Raw genomic sequence first — 17,547 nt, forward strand, 5'->3', positions numbered from 1 at the left:
AAATAAATTTATATTAAAAAAATTAGAAGCTGTCACATTTTTAGAGGTATTGTGTTTTGAAGAAGCAAGTGCAAGAGAACAAGCCAGAAGTAATGATAAAATAGAACTCATTAGAAATATATTTGAAATTTCTAATCAGTATTTACAAGATGGATGTTTTCCAGAATCATGGATGACAGTTATTCGGTAGTCCGTTGCATTCATACCTTCTAAATCAAGAGAATATATAACATGCTTAACTTCTTACTAAAATTTCTAATGACATTATTTTTTTTTACTATCTCTTTATATTCTTTAAGTTATTTATCAAGTAGCTAAAATATTTTTTTAAAACTTCACCCGTTGGGGACTTCCCTGGTGGCACAGTGGTTAAGAATTGGCCTGCCAATTCCGGGGGCACGGGTTCGACCCCTGGTTCAGGAAGATCCCACATGCTACAGAGCAGCTAAGCCTGTGCACCACAACTACTGAGCCTGCACTCTAGAGCCCACGAGCCGCAACTACTGAGCCCACGCACCACAACTACTGAAGCCCGTGTGCTCTAGGGCCCACATGCCGCAATTACTGAGCCCGCGTGCTGCAAGTACTGTGCCTAGAACGCATGCTCCGCAATAGGAGAAGGCTCCACAACAAGAGAAGCCACCGCTATGAGAGGCCCGTGCACTGCAGCGAAGAGCAGACCCCACTCGCCGCAACTAGAGAAAGCCCCTGCACGGCAATGAAGACCCAACACAGCCAAAAAATAAATTAAATTAAATTTTTTAAAAAATCTTAAAAAAAAAAAAGAAACTTCACCCGTTGGACCAGAATAGTAAATGGTGATGACTAATTATTACCGATACACCAAAGATTAAGCAAAAGTACGTTGTTGTGTTCCGAGATCTAGGAACAAACTGCCATTCTGTATTCCCATCTCCTTGTTTCTTTGTTTTCTGTTTGCTTGTTTGTTTTTGTTATGAATGAATCTCCTGTAGTTCCCACAGTGTTCAAATTGCAACTGACTTCAAGCGATATTACCTATTACCATAAATTTGATAGACCCAGTTTTCACTATCAATAGGCATCTTGTTTGCATCTCCAGAAAGTTCCTTTAAAGCACTGGATTCCCTCTAAGTTTAAGAGGAAGAGACCATATATATATATTTAAAGTTTGAGCTCTGCATGGCTGTGATATGTACCTATGTCTGTACCTTCTTAGAAATAATATAGAGCAAAGCTCTTACCTTTGGCCTCCAACTAAAGTTGTGTGGGAGGGCAGGAAGGACAGGGAAAGCAATATTATGTAATACTTCATATTTGCTCTTCCTAACTGGTATTCCTCGTGGGTGTCATGTCCTAGAATATCTCAAGAAAATTTAGGGAGCAGGCGTCCTCAGAGAAAAAGTGGAGTACCTGTCTCATGTAATTGATGTTACTGTTGCAACTTCATTATATAGAGTATATCCCAGAACTCCTGACACACCCACATTCACTTGACAGGATATGGAATTATCCCCAAATCAAATATAAATTATCTAATCTTTCACATTAGCAAATTTTAAAAATATTGTTGCATATATGTAGTTACTGGATGACTGAGAAGCAATTATAGCACCAAATTCAATAAATATTTATTGAGTAGCTATTATGTATCAACACCATAGATTTAAAGAATAGTAAGTAAGGCTTAATCCCTATACTTAAAATTTTCCAACTTAATGGGAAAAGTCGGTTAACAAAAAATTATAAATATTTCTATTGCCCTAATAACTTATTTTCATTCAGGAACCAAAAGAATATGCTTGAACTAAATCTAATCAGCTTTAGCAAAATGAAGTCTGATGTAGTGATGTTATAGTTTGATTTGTACATAGTAGGTACTTAGTAAATGCTGTTGGATAAAGGGAAGGCCAGATGTCCTATCCAGTTTCTGTATAATAAATGCTGTGAAATCCTGACTAATTTCCAGAGTATTGCATGTTTTCTAAGTTTTCACAACATACTTTAAATGTCCAAAGTCATGTGGTTTTGGCTACTTCAGGGGGTTTGTTGGTTGTTTTTTTGTTTAGTTTCTTTTTTTTTTTTTAATGTGTCTAGTAAGGGCTACAGAACTCGTTCATTTTAGTTGAATATGTTAAAAAAGAAGTGGGGGAAGGGAGACTAAGTTCAAAATTTCAAATTGTTTTGGCAAAACCAACTCCTTTTCATACTAACCACCAGGCCACAAAGCTTCATTGTTGTCCAGTTGAATGAATACATGGCTTTCATTTGGAAAAAAGAAAAAAACCTTTCTAGCAATTGAAGTTTCAGGAAGACGATTGTTTGTGGCAAATGTCAGATGAATTTGCTCATCAAATAATATTGTCAGTTGTGTAATGCCCAGTGGCTTTCATGGTCCATCTTTCTCAGCCAGGGCTTGCAAATTCAGAAACTAGATGAATTTATTTAAAAATATATACTTTTGCTTATATATACTTCATCTATCCTCTCTTGCCCTTCTGTTCAGCCATTCAGGACGTACCTTAACAGAGCCTCTCAAACATACTTAGAATTCACCTTTAACATTACTTGTTTAGGTGGGCTGTCTTCCAAAATGTATTGCTATAACTTCAAATTACTGGTACTTTGAACTAAGTATGGCCTTAAGAGATAGTTCAGTTGAATTTTCAATAGTTTTGAAGGATTCTAGATAGTCTCTGCTTCTGTCTGCTTTGGCAGCAGTCGGCCAGGGAAATGCTTTGTACAGGATCCAAAAGAGTGTTTCTAAGTGTTCAAAAAAGGATTAATTATGAAAGCAAACTTTAAAAGTATAGTCAGAGTTGGTCTCAGTTATTTTTGAATTAAGTCTCAAAGCCACAATGATAAAAATAAAATACCTTGCCTGATTTCTATTTAGATCTGATCTGCCTGTCACCAGAAACTCATCCATATAGGCGGATTAACTGTTCACATGCTCTCTCAGCATCCAAGTGCTGTGTGCGGAGTAATAGAAAATGATTAATTTGTTTTGTGGTTCCTTTTTAGAACACAGGACAACTCTTTAAAAGAAAATAACCCTTTACTTTGAGAACAGAGAAGGTTAATTATGTTCACCTCACCAAGGAGCTTTTAAGTAAATTAGCCTGGACCCTACCTCAGCCAGAACGATTATCATTCCTTATCAGTGTTCCATATCAGGACCCTCTGTTCCATGTTAAATATGGAAGAGGCAAATGTGATTGCCTGCTTTCGCATATCTTGAGGGCTTGGGGCAAGCGCCTTGCAGTATTCAAGGAAATGATTAGCGTTTCTCAGTATCTGCCCTGTGACCAGTGTCTTCGTGGCCTCAAGTGGCTAAGCCCCTGTCAGCTCATCCACAGGAGACAGTTTGCTGTTCACATCCCACATTTCCTTATTAGGACATTATTAGGCCCACAAAAGATTTTATTCTCATCTTCCTCTCTTTTACTCTGTCTGGACCATTCAACTCAACTTTACTGTCCCTCGTTTTCTTCCATTTGTTTATTTAATTTTGAGTGTTTAAAAACATTCACTGTCTCTCAAGTCAGGTTTTAAATTGTACTTTTAGAAAATAATTTGTGCTACATATATGTTTCTACAACATTTATAAGTTCTAAATGAGTATTTATTGATCTTTGCGTTGAGAAGGTTTTTTGTTGTTTTCTTTTCCCCCATAAAACTAAAATCTATTGTGTATAATAGCAAGTACTCAGCCCTGGAAATTAAGGAAGAATATAGTGCTGCCTTTAAGAAATTTGCTGTCTACTGAAAGGGACAAATAGACAGGAAGCGATTAGGCAGGTGATAGGAGGCATATGTGTGCATGGGAAGCTCTGAGGATGGGTACCCAACACACACTTTAGGAGAGATGTTCACGGAATAATCACTAGTATTATCGTTGTAACAATAGCTAGTGTTTATTGAGTGCTTACTAGTGCCCTTCCCCATTCTGAGTACTTTACATATGTTAATATGTAATTTGATCCCTAAAATAGTTCTACGCTATGGGTATTATCATTCCTGTTTATAGGTGAAGAAACTGAGTCCCAGTGCAGAAGGATCAGGAACCTCCGTAGGCACACGTGGCCAGTAGGAGATTAAATCAGGGTTTCAACTCGGACCACTCAAGAGGCCATGCTTTTAACTGCCATGTTAGAGGAGGTAGTAACCAAGCCAAGTCTTGCAGAAGGACAATCAGTGGGCTAATTAAAGCAGTGTGTAGAGGATATTCCAGACAGATGGGCCTTTACGTTGTCGACTGAAAAAACAAAACAAAACAAACAAACAAAAAAGCACAACCTAAAAGTCGAGAATTATGTTTTCTTTGGTAATCTTACTGAGGACTATATAATTGGGATATAGGCTCTCAGATAGCTCTGAGGAACTGTTTCAAAGAGGTAAGGAAGGAGCCAAGATATATAGGAGTTTTTGCTGGGAAAAAAAAAAAGAAAAAGTCAAACATCGAAAGATTGCTGCTAATCACAAAAAACAGCCATCTCAAGTTAATGATTTTAGTGTTTTTTCTATGTATGGGAAGATGAATGAGTCCAGGTTCATTGAAATTATTGCTTAGATATGCATCTTAACTATCTAGGGCCAGTATCCTGTTTATCTCCATCCTGAATTCCCCTCAGGGCACATCATTGGAGGTGGCTGCATTGGCTGATGGATTGCTGGCAAGGCTACATTTGTTGTTTACCAGAATGGCAGCAACATTTGTTTGGTCCACAGTGTGCAAAGTCATGATGGCACAGAAACTTTGACAGAAGCAAAAATATAGAATAACATTTATGGTAAAAGAACCAGAAGCTAATTAGCAGCCTCTAGATGAGGGCAAAACTGTAAAATCTTTTTTCTGTTTTAATTTTTTTTAATTAGGACAGTTATAAAATGGAAAAAGAAAAAAGAAAAGCAAGTTCTTTGCCTGCTTTTGGAAGTATCTGTTCTAAAAATACAAAATGACAAATATTTGGAGTTAGTAATTTGATAGGGCAAATACCCAAGATGACAGAAATATCTTTCTTCCTGTTTTCCTTATGCAGTCATTGACTTTGCTTTCTGCCACAGAAGAATGAAGGTTTTCCACCCCTCAGGTGTTCTTGGGTAAATAGTAATCCCTAAATGGTTTTCTCCTTATTTTACTTTCTCTTTATAGAAAGCCATTTTTCTTACTCTTTCCAACCTTTCAAGCTCCCAACCTACTATGGGAAGAAGTTAAAGCTACAGCAGACTAAATCTAGAGCCAGAAGGGCTCTTAGAGATTTTTAGATCCTTCTTTCCCATTTTCCTGATTTGGAAACTGAGATCCATGGGTTAAATGATTTTCCCAAGTTCATATAACTGGTAATGGCAAACCTGAGATATAACTTTTTATCTCCTGATTGCTACTCAGTGATCTTTTCCACTGTACCTTGCTGCCTCAAATATATCTTGATGTCCTTAAACAGAAGGCTACCACAAATAAAAATATTATCTGAGTAATCTAAATAATCTATCATTATTAGAGAAACTATTTTGTGGACATTTAAGACATTTTCAGAAGTGTATGGTCAGAATGACTGTTCTTGAGATGTAAGAGTATTTGGGGTAAATCAAGAGCTTTAGATGTGGCACCATTGCCCTTCTGGGGTTTCAGTACATTCTCCCAATAAATTTCTCAGGGAACTCCACCCAGATGGTACCCCTGATGTGGGTCTCAGAGTTTCCACTGCTCAGCAGGTCCCCAACCTGGGAGTGAGACGCCTTGACCCCTTCTCACAATACTCCCAAACTCCACCAATTCTTCCCTTGCTTGGGGCTCAGGGGCCAGCAGTCTGCAAACAGCATCAGAAGTTCCTTTTAGAGCATGTCACTCCTCTGCTGAAAACCCTCAGAAGACCTTCTGTCTCATTCAGAATTAAATACACTTACTTCACTGTGGCCTAAAGGCTCTGTAAGATCTTACCATAGGCATCTTCAGCCTCATCTTGGGCCCTCCCTCAGCTCACCTGTAGAACAGTGTCTGCTATAGAGTCAGTGTTTAGTAAATGCTTGCAGATTGAATAAATGGATAAATCCCTCCCTTTCATTAAGTAAATTGCATTCGTTCACTCAAGAAGCAGTTACTGAATACCTTTTCTGTGGAAGCACTGGGTGGACTGTGGGTACAGTGGGGAACAAAGACAGACATTCCCCACGCGGAGGATGCTTACTGCCCAGTGTCAACACAAGCATTAATTACATAACCGCACAAATAAATGGAACACTAGTACTCTAATACTTGTTGCAAAGGAAAGGCTCATGATTTAACTGAGAGCTTATTTGACAGAAATCAGTGAAGGCATGGGTGCCTTCCCTGAGGAAGTGATGAAAGATAATAAAAATTAACCAGTTCACTTAAGATTTATACATTTCATTACAAATTAATGTAAATTTTACATTAAACATATTCAAGTGGAATTAATGGTATGCATGCTGAAGTCTTTAGGGTAAAGTGTACTAATGTACACAGTTTACTTTGTAATGCATCCAAAAAATAAGTTGGGTTAATGGATAGACGTGGGGATGGATAGATGAATATGTGATAAAGCAAATATAACAAAATGTTAATAGTAGAACTTAGGTGGTGGGTATTTGTGTGATCTCCGTAAATTTCTTTCAGATTTCCTGTATGCTTGAAAATGCTCATAATGTTGGGGGGAAAAGTTTTAACCAGATAAGGAGACTGCAGGGAACATTCTCCACCGAGGGCACAGTATGTACAAAAGCAATTTGCGTGCCATTACAATTCTATTATTTTTATGTTTTGGATGATGTCTTTAGAACAGTAATGTATTTCTAAATATTGGATATAGTTTTAATTAAGTTTGCCTTGTTTCTGCTTTGTACTCTGTTGACTAATTTTTATTAGTAATTTTAGATTGTCAAATTTAGATTGTCACTGACCTCCTTTTCTCCATTTGAGAATCCTTGAGCTGATATTATTTCACAGAATCAGGGTTTCTTAAATACTATTTAGAAAGTACTTGACAGTTTTCAATGTACTTTCACATTCACTCTTACTTATCACAGTTACTCTATGAGTATGGGATAATAAAGACCATCATTATTTATCCCCATTTTGCAAATAAAAGACTGAAGCTTAGAAGGGCAGGGGAAACCACAAAATACAATTAATGTTGCTGGAACTGTGCATCTCCACAAATAAGATAGGCTGACTTCTGGTTCAGCATCCCTTCCACCTCACCACTGTCCTCCATCAGCCAGCTTGAAACACGTGACTGGGACCAGTAAATCCCACAAACATAGTTTCTTTATCTGCCACCTTAAGCAGAAATTGCTAAACTCTGTCTCTTTCAGCAAACACTTGCTTATACTGTTTGTCCTTTATTAACATGCAATCACATTTTGGGGGCAAAAGTTCTTAAATTTCTTTCCTTTGTTGAGGGCATTTAGTTTTCAATTTTAAGAAATGAAGTGATTTCACAGAAATTAAAGTGTGGATCTCAAGACCCTCCTCCTTATAGACTGGCTGTAAGGGCCCAGTTCGTTATCTAGCATACAGAGAACACTAAACTAGTCCTCACTATTCTTTGTGTGTTATTTTTCCTTTATATCAGGAAAAATATTTAAAGAGGGGATCTCAAGGGGAAGAGATATGTTTCTTTATTCCTTCTGTATTCCTTTCTCCTTCAACTCATTCTTGGTGTTCTCTTATTGAAAAAAAATCCCCAAATTAAGCTAATAATAAGATCATGGGTTGACTGTAACTCATCATTTGGTTATGTCTAGAAACAAGAAAGCAATAACCTGGAATGACAGATTCTGTAGGTTTTTTATAGTTCTTCACTGAAAAAAATTACTGTGAACGAGAGTTGGAAAATACCTAGAAAGTCTTCTTTATTCAAATTTTCTAGTGAAGATATTCTACCTATTCTCAAATTTCATAAATTTGTGCTTTTTAAAGGAGATCTTCTACCATGTTTGATTAGAATGGTATTATATGAAGACAAATAGAATTTGTTGTTGACAAAAGTTCTGGATTTTAGATCAAATAGAGTCACTGATGCCATATTGCCACATTAACTGGTGTTTTTTTTTGTTTGTCTTTTTAACAAGCCTTATGTACCCTCTTACCCTGAGACACATGTAAACATTTCTAAGTGGGTGTCTGATTTTTAAAACTCTCTTAAAGTGAAGCCATACCCGGCCTCTGTACCCTGACACCAAATTAAATCTTGGAGACAAGAGTTTTGGGTGAAGTAGAAAAGAACAGCTTTACTGCTTTGCCAGGCAAAGGGGCCACAGCGGGCTTGTGCCTCAAAAACTGTGTGTCTCAACATGGAGGCGATAGTGAGAAGTTTCACGGTAATGGTTCAGAGAGAGTGTGATCAGCTCGCAGACACTCTTCTGATTGGTTGGTGGTGAGGTAAGTGGGAGTTAGCATCATCAACCTTCTGGTTCCAACCCATCTGGGGTCTGCCTGCTTGAGAGCAGCATACCATTAATTTCTCCCACCTTGTGGGGCTTTCAGTATCTGCAGAACAGCTCAGATATTGTTATATATGTATATCCCTTAATGGGGAACAAGAACCCTGCCCCGAGGCTGCATTTTTGTTTCTCTTGACTGTTCCTCCCTTGTCTCCACATCCCCTCCCTTCCCTAATTAGCAACTGTTTGAACCTTCTCACTGGAACTCAGGGAAGGTCATGGAGGCTGAATGAAGCCTATTTCCTGTTATCGAGACCTGGAGGACACAGAAAGGCTTTTGTGCCCAGGAGCCCCACAGGGTCCTGCTCGGTATCAAAAGTACACAATCTAGAAATAGAGGACTCCTCTGATATTCCAAGAAATCCACATGACTTTGAGCTCTGAGGCTCTTTGAAGGATGTGTGTCTACGAAATGACTTTGCCAGCCCAGCCTCTGCTACTTTTTCACTTGGTTCCAGCTGTCATACAGTTTGGATGAAAAGAGGACCCTGTGAAGCCAATATAGCTGTGCTGGATCTAGTCACCTCAAGTGAAAAGGCAAACAGTCTCTCTTTTTCATGATCTCACTCTTCCTCTCCTTCAAACTTGTTTACTCAGGTCCTTTTACCATCTTTCAGCCATTTGTCAAAAAAGTTTTTAAGTGAATCTCTTTCCAAATGAAATGGAATTGCATTTTTGAACCCAAATAAACTGCTTCATAACCTCATGTATTTAATATCTATATAGTGCCAAAAATGCACACACATTTTTAAAATAAAAATATAGACACCATATCCTTTATGTATCATCCAGAACCTCAAAACATATGATTTCAATAGCACTATAAGAAAATGGTGGTTGTTATATGTTAATAAGAAAATAACATGTACATTTTTACAAAGAAAAGTATATTCTGTTTCGTAAGCTTTCTCTACAGGAGACAGGAATCTAAGAATTGCAGTGAAGCCCCTTCTAATTCCTAATAGCTGCTACTTATGTTGTCATACTATATTATTCAATTTCCCTCAAGTCTGAAGCAAAGGAACACCTAAAGAAAAATATACTGTGGACCAGTACAAACTGTTCAACCCCACAGCAGTTTGGTGTGTGTTGAAGATTTTGGAATAGTAAAATTGCCAGCTGATTCATTGCCCCTTCCAACAGGTATCTAAACACGCCTGTACGCACAGAAGCCGGAAGTCCTAACAGACAGGACTTCTGAATTTCACTGTTGTTTCCTCCACTGGATCTTGCCCTTAGTCTAGAGAAAATAAATGAAATAGCAAACTTTTGCTTCTAGGTTTTTAATACAGAGGTCAAGATTCAGCGGGTTGATTAGAACACGGTAACTCTGCCTTTGTCTTTATGTGGCCAACATTTGTTGAAGCACCTCTTGTGGACAGATAGTGTGCTATCCTAGTGCTAAATGTTACAAAAAAAGAAAAGGGGGTATTAGTATCATAAAACTCAATCTCATACCTAACGTCCTCTAATCAACAGAAAGACTGTCCTGACCCCTTGTGTGTGTATATATATTGGATGCATGGTCTTGAGCACAGACCCTTCAGCACTGGCAAGATGAAATTCTTCCTGGGTTCATCTTCAGACTTCTTTTTCCAGAAACAAGCTCATCAAGGACATATCTTCAAAATTCTAGCTGCTAAGAGTTGATAGCTACCAAGGGATTAGGAATTTACCTAAAGCATGCACTATTACAGCTACTGGTTGCTGTCCTTTTCAATTGGTGATTTGCCATGAAAATATTTATATAATAACACTGACATTTCTGCATTCAGACTGCTTGGATTTGCATACCAGTTTTGCCACCACATGACTGTGAGGAAGTTATTTACACTTTGGTCCTCAGTTGTCTCATCTGTAAAATGGGGATAACCTTAGTATCTACATTATACAGTGGAATGAGGATTAAGAATTGTATTCAAAATTGAATTACATTTTTATAGTTAGTCTCTCATTATCCTACTAAACAGGATTAGGAGTAATTGATCATTTGCTTCCTAGGCCAGTGGAAGTCCAGCTCCTTAAGCCTCTGAGATAAAGCAAGTGCTATAATCAGCGTATTGTATCAGTTTTTTATGAAATGGAGTCTTAATTGTGAATTTCTCTGTTTTCAAATTAGATATGAAATTTATTATCTTGTAACATTTTCAAAAGAGAAACACTCTTTAAACGCCTATGTAAATGTCCAATTTAGTTCTTCTAGAAAATTGATTTAAGAAAATTAAAGACAGGTTAAGCACCTGTCATTTCCTGGTGCCATTATTCATAAACTTGAGAAATTGTTCCCTTAATTCTACCAGTGGAGACTTATATGTGCCCTTTAATGCATTCGACCATGTAAGGCAGAAGTAATTAATCAACTTAAAAAATAAAAAGGTTCCCTGACTCTGCATGAGATATTTTGCCCTAGGAAATAGCATGCTGTAGGTCCTCATTGGCACCTTTAAAATCCAAGCAAGTTCCTTATTTAGACTTCCCATCTGCTATTAGTTCTTGTCTCTCTAGCACAGTTAGCTTTTGGGGAAAAGTGCACTTGAAATGCCATGTAATGTGACAAGACTCTAAGCACAGGATGCCAGCCAATCTCACATTAAAAAACAAAAGACGGAAAAAAAAAAAAAAGACGGAGTTTGAACGTGCATATGCATACTTTTTAAGTCTATATGACAACGTGGTAGGTTTAAGCACACTAACATGCATATAGAGGGAGAGAAGGCCAGAAAATAAACGTACTCTCCAAATACCGCTTAATCATGAAATTATGAGACCTGAGGTGACTGCAGGCCTGGACTCATTATCTTCATTACTTTATGTCTTATTGTTGCAGATGCCTTAGAAATCTCAGCATCTGTACATGTAATTTCCTTAAAATAAATGCAATTAACTTTTTTCTTTGTATAATTCTTACATCTTTTACATATGCATATTCTCCCTCAGTAAATTTAAAGTTCCTGCAGAAGAGAAAGTGTGCCACCTACGTCTTATGGATCCTTCTGTGGTATCTAGATATACATTTGGTGTTACTTAACTGACTAGAATATAAGGATGAAGAGAAGGACATGTGTACCAGAAAGTATTTCTGATATTGAGCAAGATATTGAGAAACAATCCATAAATGGAATATAAAATAATCACATCTACAATAGATGAAGAGAAAGTATAAAGATGTTAATGGAGACGCGGGGGGTTAGGGGAGGGAAGTAGAAAAATAACCGGTTAAGAAAGAAGAAGCCAAGCAAATTTTTAAGGTTGAAGGTTTACTCAAAAAAAAGTAGCCGTTTGAATATGAACCCCCAAAACATAATCAAATAGAATAAACCAGTATGTGTAAACATGCTAGGAAAAAACCTTTTTAATGCATCACCTGATTGATTGAAAATTTTAAGCAAAAATATTTGCATAACCTGCTAGCTTTACAGTAGGGAAAGAGATCATTTGCTTATTTTAAGATCAAAATAAGTATAACATATTTAACCCAGGTTCAGAGGGTCACTTTTGAATGAAAAAAATTATGGGATGAAAAAAAGGAAATAAAGTTTTAAAACTACAAGTTGTACCGAAACCATTGTTTATGAAGAAGATTTTATCCAATGCATAAAATTTTGCTTTAAAATCACCATGGCATTGATTTGGATTTTACTATTCAAGGGCCAATATAATTCTTGAGGAAAGCTATAATTTTACTATTTAAATGAATATAGCATATATGGTGACTAAAACTACTAGTTCTCCTAAATCTACACATTAGGGCCTATGTTAAGAAACATGTCATTTTTTTAATTGAAGTATAGTTGATTTACAATGTTGTGTTAATTTCTGCTGTATAGCAGTGACTCAGTTATACATATATATACACATTTTTTTTATATTCTTTTCCATTATGGTATATCTCAGGATATTGAATATAGTTCCCTGGGCTATACAGTAGGACCTTGTTGTTTATCCATTCTGTGTGTAAATAGTTTGCAACCACTGACCCCAACTTCCCAGTCCATCCCTCCCCACCCCCCGACCCCATCCCCTCAACCCCCCGGCAACCACAGGCCTGTTCTCTATGTCTGTGAGTCTGTCTCTAAGAAACATGTTATTTTGATTAATCTTTCCTATTCATGAAATAATTAAATAAAGCTATTTAAAATGCATGGCAGTTTGAGTTGAGCACATGCCATAAAAAAGACTAACAATGTAAGTGTTAATCGGAAGGAACAAAATACTAAGTCTTTTAAATGAAACTCGAAAAGGAAGCTTAAGTGGAACTTGAAAAGTTATGAATGTGAAGAAACAGCATGTACAACTTCCAATTTCAAAATGGCCAAAGTAAGGATGTTTCTACTACTCCCTCAAAAATCACATTAGAAGAATACAAACATGAAGAGAGAGAAACGGTGGTTTACATGTTGACAACTAGAAGACATCTATAATGCCAAGTCAAAGAACATCGAAAGAAAAAGGGTAAAATGCCTCATGACAGAGGTGAAACCCAAATGCCTGTCAAGGGGATAGCTATGGAAAGCAAATTTTATTCACCCTGTAGAATTTCTGAAAGGCTTTTGAGCTAGTGGTACCCTTTTATTGCAGAAGGAGAGAGTGGAAATGAGTACATTGAAAGGGTCTTCAGGGAAGAGTTAGACCCTCCACTGTCTGTCTCCATCCCTGCTCCTCCAGAAACCCTGCAGGAGATGTAAGGCTATGCTCTGGAGAAGCTCTGGATGGGAGGTGAAGACAGAGCATCAGGGTGAGATAGGGATAGGAAGAGTAAATGAAAGTGAGTATACCAGATGATGAGAACACCAGTTCCTAACCCAGGCTAGTTCCAAAAAAATTGAACTCCCCTGAGAAAAAAACCCTGACGCACATATAATTTGGAGCCTCCTCCCACCAAAAAAAAAAAAAAAAAAGAAAGAAAGAAAAAGAAAAAAAGCCATTTGACCACCTGATTAGCCTATCATTAAATTACATAATTCTCAGGTATTGTTTGCAATAAATTCTATGCTATGCATTGGTAGCTAACAAACCATGTAATCTTACGGCTTAGCACCATAAAAGTTGATTTTTCACTCACATTAAGTCCAATATGGTGGGCGGCTCTCCTCTATCCTGTAGCTCTGCCGTCTGGAATATGTGGCCTCCAGGGTCCTTATGGCAGGGTCTGAGGTGGAAAAGGGAACACACAGACTCTTAACTGTCTCAGTCCAGAAGTGACACATGTCACCTTCATTCATAATCTATTGTGCAAAACCGTTCATATGGGAGATGTAGGGGAGTACATGGAATAGTGGGTGGTCACTAACTTCCTGATAGCTCTGTACAAACTTATGTCCAGGTTCCTGCAGGACACTTTCTTCCCATGCACAGCCCTAGGGTTTATTTTTTATTTCATTGAATAATTACAATTCGTTTTAAATGTAAAAGCTACTATCTGTGTGCCTACCCTGTGACAGGACTAAGAATACAGAGGTGTATATGGTACAGTCTCTGGTCTCAAGGTTATTCTACCATTTAACCTCTTAGTTCAACATTTGCTTTGAAATAATTTGCAGAGCATTCCCTCTTAGTGGTTATATCAGTATGTGTAAATCAGTGACTAGCTAATCAAAGACTGTAGAAGTTATTGATTTGTAATCAACAGGACCTTGTATTCCTGTCACACATATTTAATTTCAGATTATTTCTTCCAAGTCTTTTGAGAACTACTCTTTTCCTTTTTAACTAAAATAATTGTTGAGAGCTCTTTTCTTCTTTATAATGGCAACATGTGAGGATCTCTAATATGCTCCATAGATAAATAACTGCAAATTCATCTATTTCTCAGTATTACCTTATGATTTATTTCTGATGTTTACTGAAGCAGGTTTTTAAATTAATATGAAATTCTCTATAGAAAGTTTGATAGTATATCAGTTGCAAGCAGTTATCTAGGAGGAGCTTTATATTCAAATCAGTCTTGCAAATGCCTCTCATATTCTTCTTGAAAAAATTTTTTCTCATGTAGATACATTTATCTTAGACATACTATTTGTTATTTGACTCTCTAAATCTACAGCTTGAACTGCTTATACCAGTGGTACAACTGATTTTTAGTACTTGGATTCTGAAAGTATTAATCAATTTTTCATAATGTTTGCTTGCCTTGTGTTTTCTAGAGTACCCGAGTGGCCTTAGACCATCTGGAGTCTGTGCCTGAGAAACTGAGCCTACTAGAAGATTTCAAAGGCTTCAGAGTGAGAAAGAGTTTGGCTTTTCTCTTTCAGTATTTTTATCTGAGTGAAAGCACTTGACATCTTCCTGACGTGCAAAGAAAATTGTAGGGAGGGAGGAAAGACCATAAAACATTGGGGACTCTTAACACTCAGTCTTACCAGAGCTTATTGACATTTCTGAAGCCAGCATTGAAAATAACGGAACTTACATATTAGCACAATATAGGAAAATAGAGGCTTTTACCCTGTTACCAGAAGCTCCTTTGGCCCCCTAAAGCTTTAACTATAATTTAGAAAAACCTAAGAATTAAAAGGAATTACACATTCCTTTTAATTCTTTTAAAGGAATTAAACGACTTTTTTGATAAACAATTTTAATTTATGAATTATCTTTTTTTAAATTATAAATTTCCAGAGTACTGTTTGTCTTAGAGATACAGTAGTGCACAGGTTATCCCTGTACTACAATATATGAATTCAGATCCACATAGAATTTTAGATTTTATATCCAATGTTATTTATTGATAGAACTCTAACCACAAAGGACTTTATTATCAAGCCAGTTAATTACATGTCGGAATTTACCTACTGTAAATATAACCCTGCCACCCAGTCCTGCCAGACAAGGTCCAGGCCAGACAGCACATGTCCCCATAGGGGTGCATATGTAATGGACAGTTTTAGTAATTTCTTGACCCTGTATGAACAAACAGAGATGAGAGTTTCTCTTTGAAAACCATTTAACTGTTTATTTCACGTTAGCTTTAAAATATAACTTATATATAGATTCTGCTTAACTCTAACATATTATTTGAGGATATAGTGAGTAAGAAATATAACCAGATCATGCCATGTTGATTTATTAGAGGTACTGATATGATGTAACTTTCAAGGTCTACACTATCTTAAAATTTCATTAAGTGTATTTTGCTAGTTCAGTAACTAAACATTTTTGAGTGGGATCTAGGGTTGAGCTGACACACCTAGAAATCTAGAATATCACTTATAGAATAAAGCCAAGTGTTTCTAGTATATTTTACTAAAGTTTTAATTCTTTCTCATGATTTAATTGCATATTTGCAGTCTAAATCTTTATCAAAGAATTATGAAACCAGTGTTCAAGAATTTCTTTTCACCCTTATATGACCCGATATGGAAAGCAGACAATATGTTACACCCATGTCCTTTCCACTTTTTTCTTCTTTAGCTAATAGAAGTTATCTAAGTGAATGAAGGGCCGGCACCAGAAGGTATTAGAAACAAGTGGCATTTGCCATTGAAAAACTAATGCCTGTCTTATACCAGCATAAAAAAAATAAAGTTTAACCTCCAGTGACAGCTCATTTTTCCCCCAGTGGTCTACATTAAACAGAATGTTCATAAGGATAATTTAAAAGTTGTGTTCTCTACTATTGCCAAAAAATTTATTATTTTTTTCATCTTATAGGCTAGTGATTATCTACAAATCTAGCTTATATGTGCACACACTCACATAGGAAGGTGCCTATATAGTGAAATTTTTAGGGACAGTGTTTTTCAAATTTCAGAATTGTACTTTCCAGTATTAGTCATTAAAATTGAAACCTTTACCTTTAAAAGGGAAAGGAGTTCGTTAGCAAGTATTATACACTGCTATGTGGCAGGCAGTAGCTAAGTACTTTACATTACATTTCTTCAAATCCTCAGAGACACCCTATAGATTGGCATTATTTTCCCCCATTTTACAGCTCAGGGAACTGAGGTTTGGGGTATGTAAATTAGAGAAATCTACGATGTACTTCTCTGTGTTTACAGCAAAGCCCATCTGCTTTGCCCTACTGCCTGTAGCTTGAAACCCATTCTATATGTACTCTAAAGCCACCTGTATGATTAAAAAGAGGTCATGGAATCAATTTAATGAAAACAACTAAACATAGCCTTAAATAAAAATACATGAAGCCTTTAGGTTATTAGACATAGATTATATTTTTCAAAACCCAAAACTTTCTAAAATTCAGTACGCTGTTAACAAGAGTTCAAAGACCTAAGTTCTGGTCTATGCTCATGCACCAGACAAAATCACTTAATATCTCAGGGAATATTTCCTCATCCATAAAATATGAGAGACCTGAACAATATTATCTCTGTCGTTCCTCCTCACACCGGCATCACTAGCATATATGTGAAAATGCATTTCACATTTTTTTTTGGCAATACTGTAGTCTATGACTCTTAAGTATGAATACAAACCTCAACTTATTTAGATGGTTTTGACTTTATTCTTATTTAAAGGTGTCATAGTCTCTCTCTCTCATTTTTTTCCCCCTTATTTTGAAAGAAGTGATTCAACTTGACAATCCTACATTTAAACATTACATATTTGATATGGAGGAGAGGGAATAGCTTGGGTTCCAAGCCCAGTTTGCCGCAAATTGCCTAGCCTTGGACAGGTCATTCTTAACTTACCTGGGCTGTAACTTTTTTTTTTTTTTTAATAAAAATGAGAACTTTGGAATTCTAATACCCCTTCCAGTTTGAACATTCAAAAAGTTCTTTGGGGCTATTTGGGGAACTAAATCCCATAGATGATTTTTCTTATATATGAAAATCAGTTGCCCTAAAAATCAGTTGCCCTAATTCTACTCTAATTTTTCCCTAATTCATAATAGAAATGTCTAAAAAACTGGCTGTGGTGACTTATTTGCTGTGTTCTATCCTCTCTCCCCAGAATGAAGGAAAAATAGAAAGGAAGGAAGGCAGGCCCTGGAAATTTTTTCTGTCTTAATTTATTACCTGATTTTTTTTATGCTTTTGAGGGCCGATGAGCTATCCTTAGGTTTAAAAATCTACGTGATGTAATAGTTAAAAGTCAGAATGTTGAACAAAGAGTATATTTTGATGCCAGGTACTATTCCAAGGG

At 36.6% G+C, this 17,547-nt stretch overlaps 1 protein-coding gene across 1 annotated transcript in view; it reads left to right on the forward strand.

Moving 5' to 3' along the window:
- Positions 1-17,547, forward strand: part of CEP128 (centrosomal protein 128) — a gene marked incomplete at its 3' end in the record, with an annotated part of 415,812 nt that overhangs the window by 378,066 nt on the left and 20,199 nt on the right. The window contains exon 20 of the mRNA XM_082855117.1: positions 14,592-14,669. Coding sequence (XP_082711243.1) covers positions 14,592-14,669 — 78 coding nt within the window. The remainder of the gene's footprint in view (positions 1-14,591; positions 14,670-17,547) is intronic.

The sequence above is a fragment of the Leucopleurus acutus genome (genome assembly GCF_964270905.1).
Source record: "Leucopleurus acutus genome assembly, chromosome: 1".
Classification (NCBI taxonomy): Eukaryota; Metazoa; Chordata; class Mammalia; order Artiodactyla; family Delphinidae; genus Leucopleurus; species Leucopleurus acutus.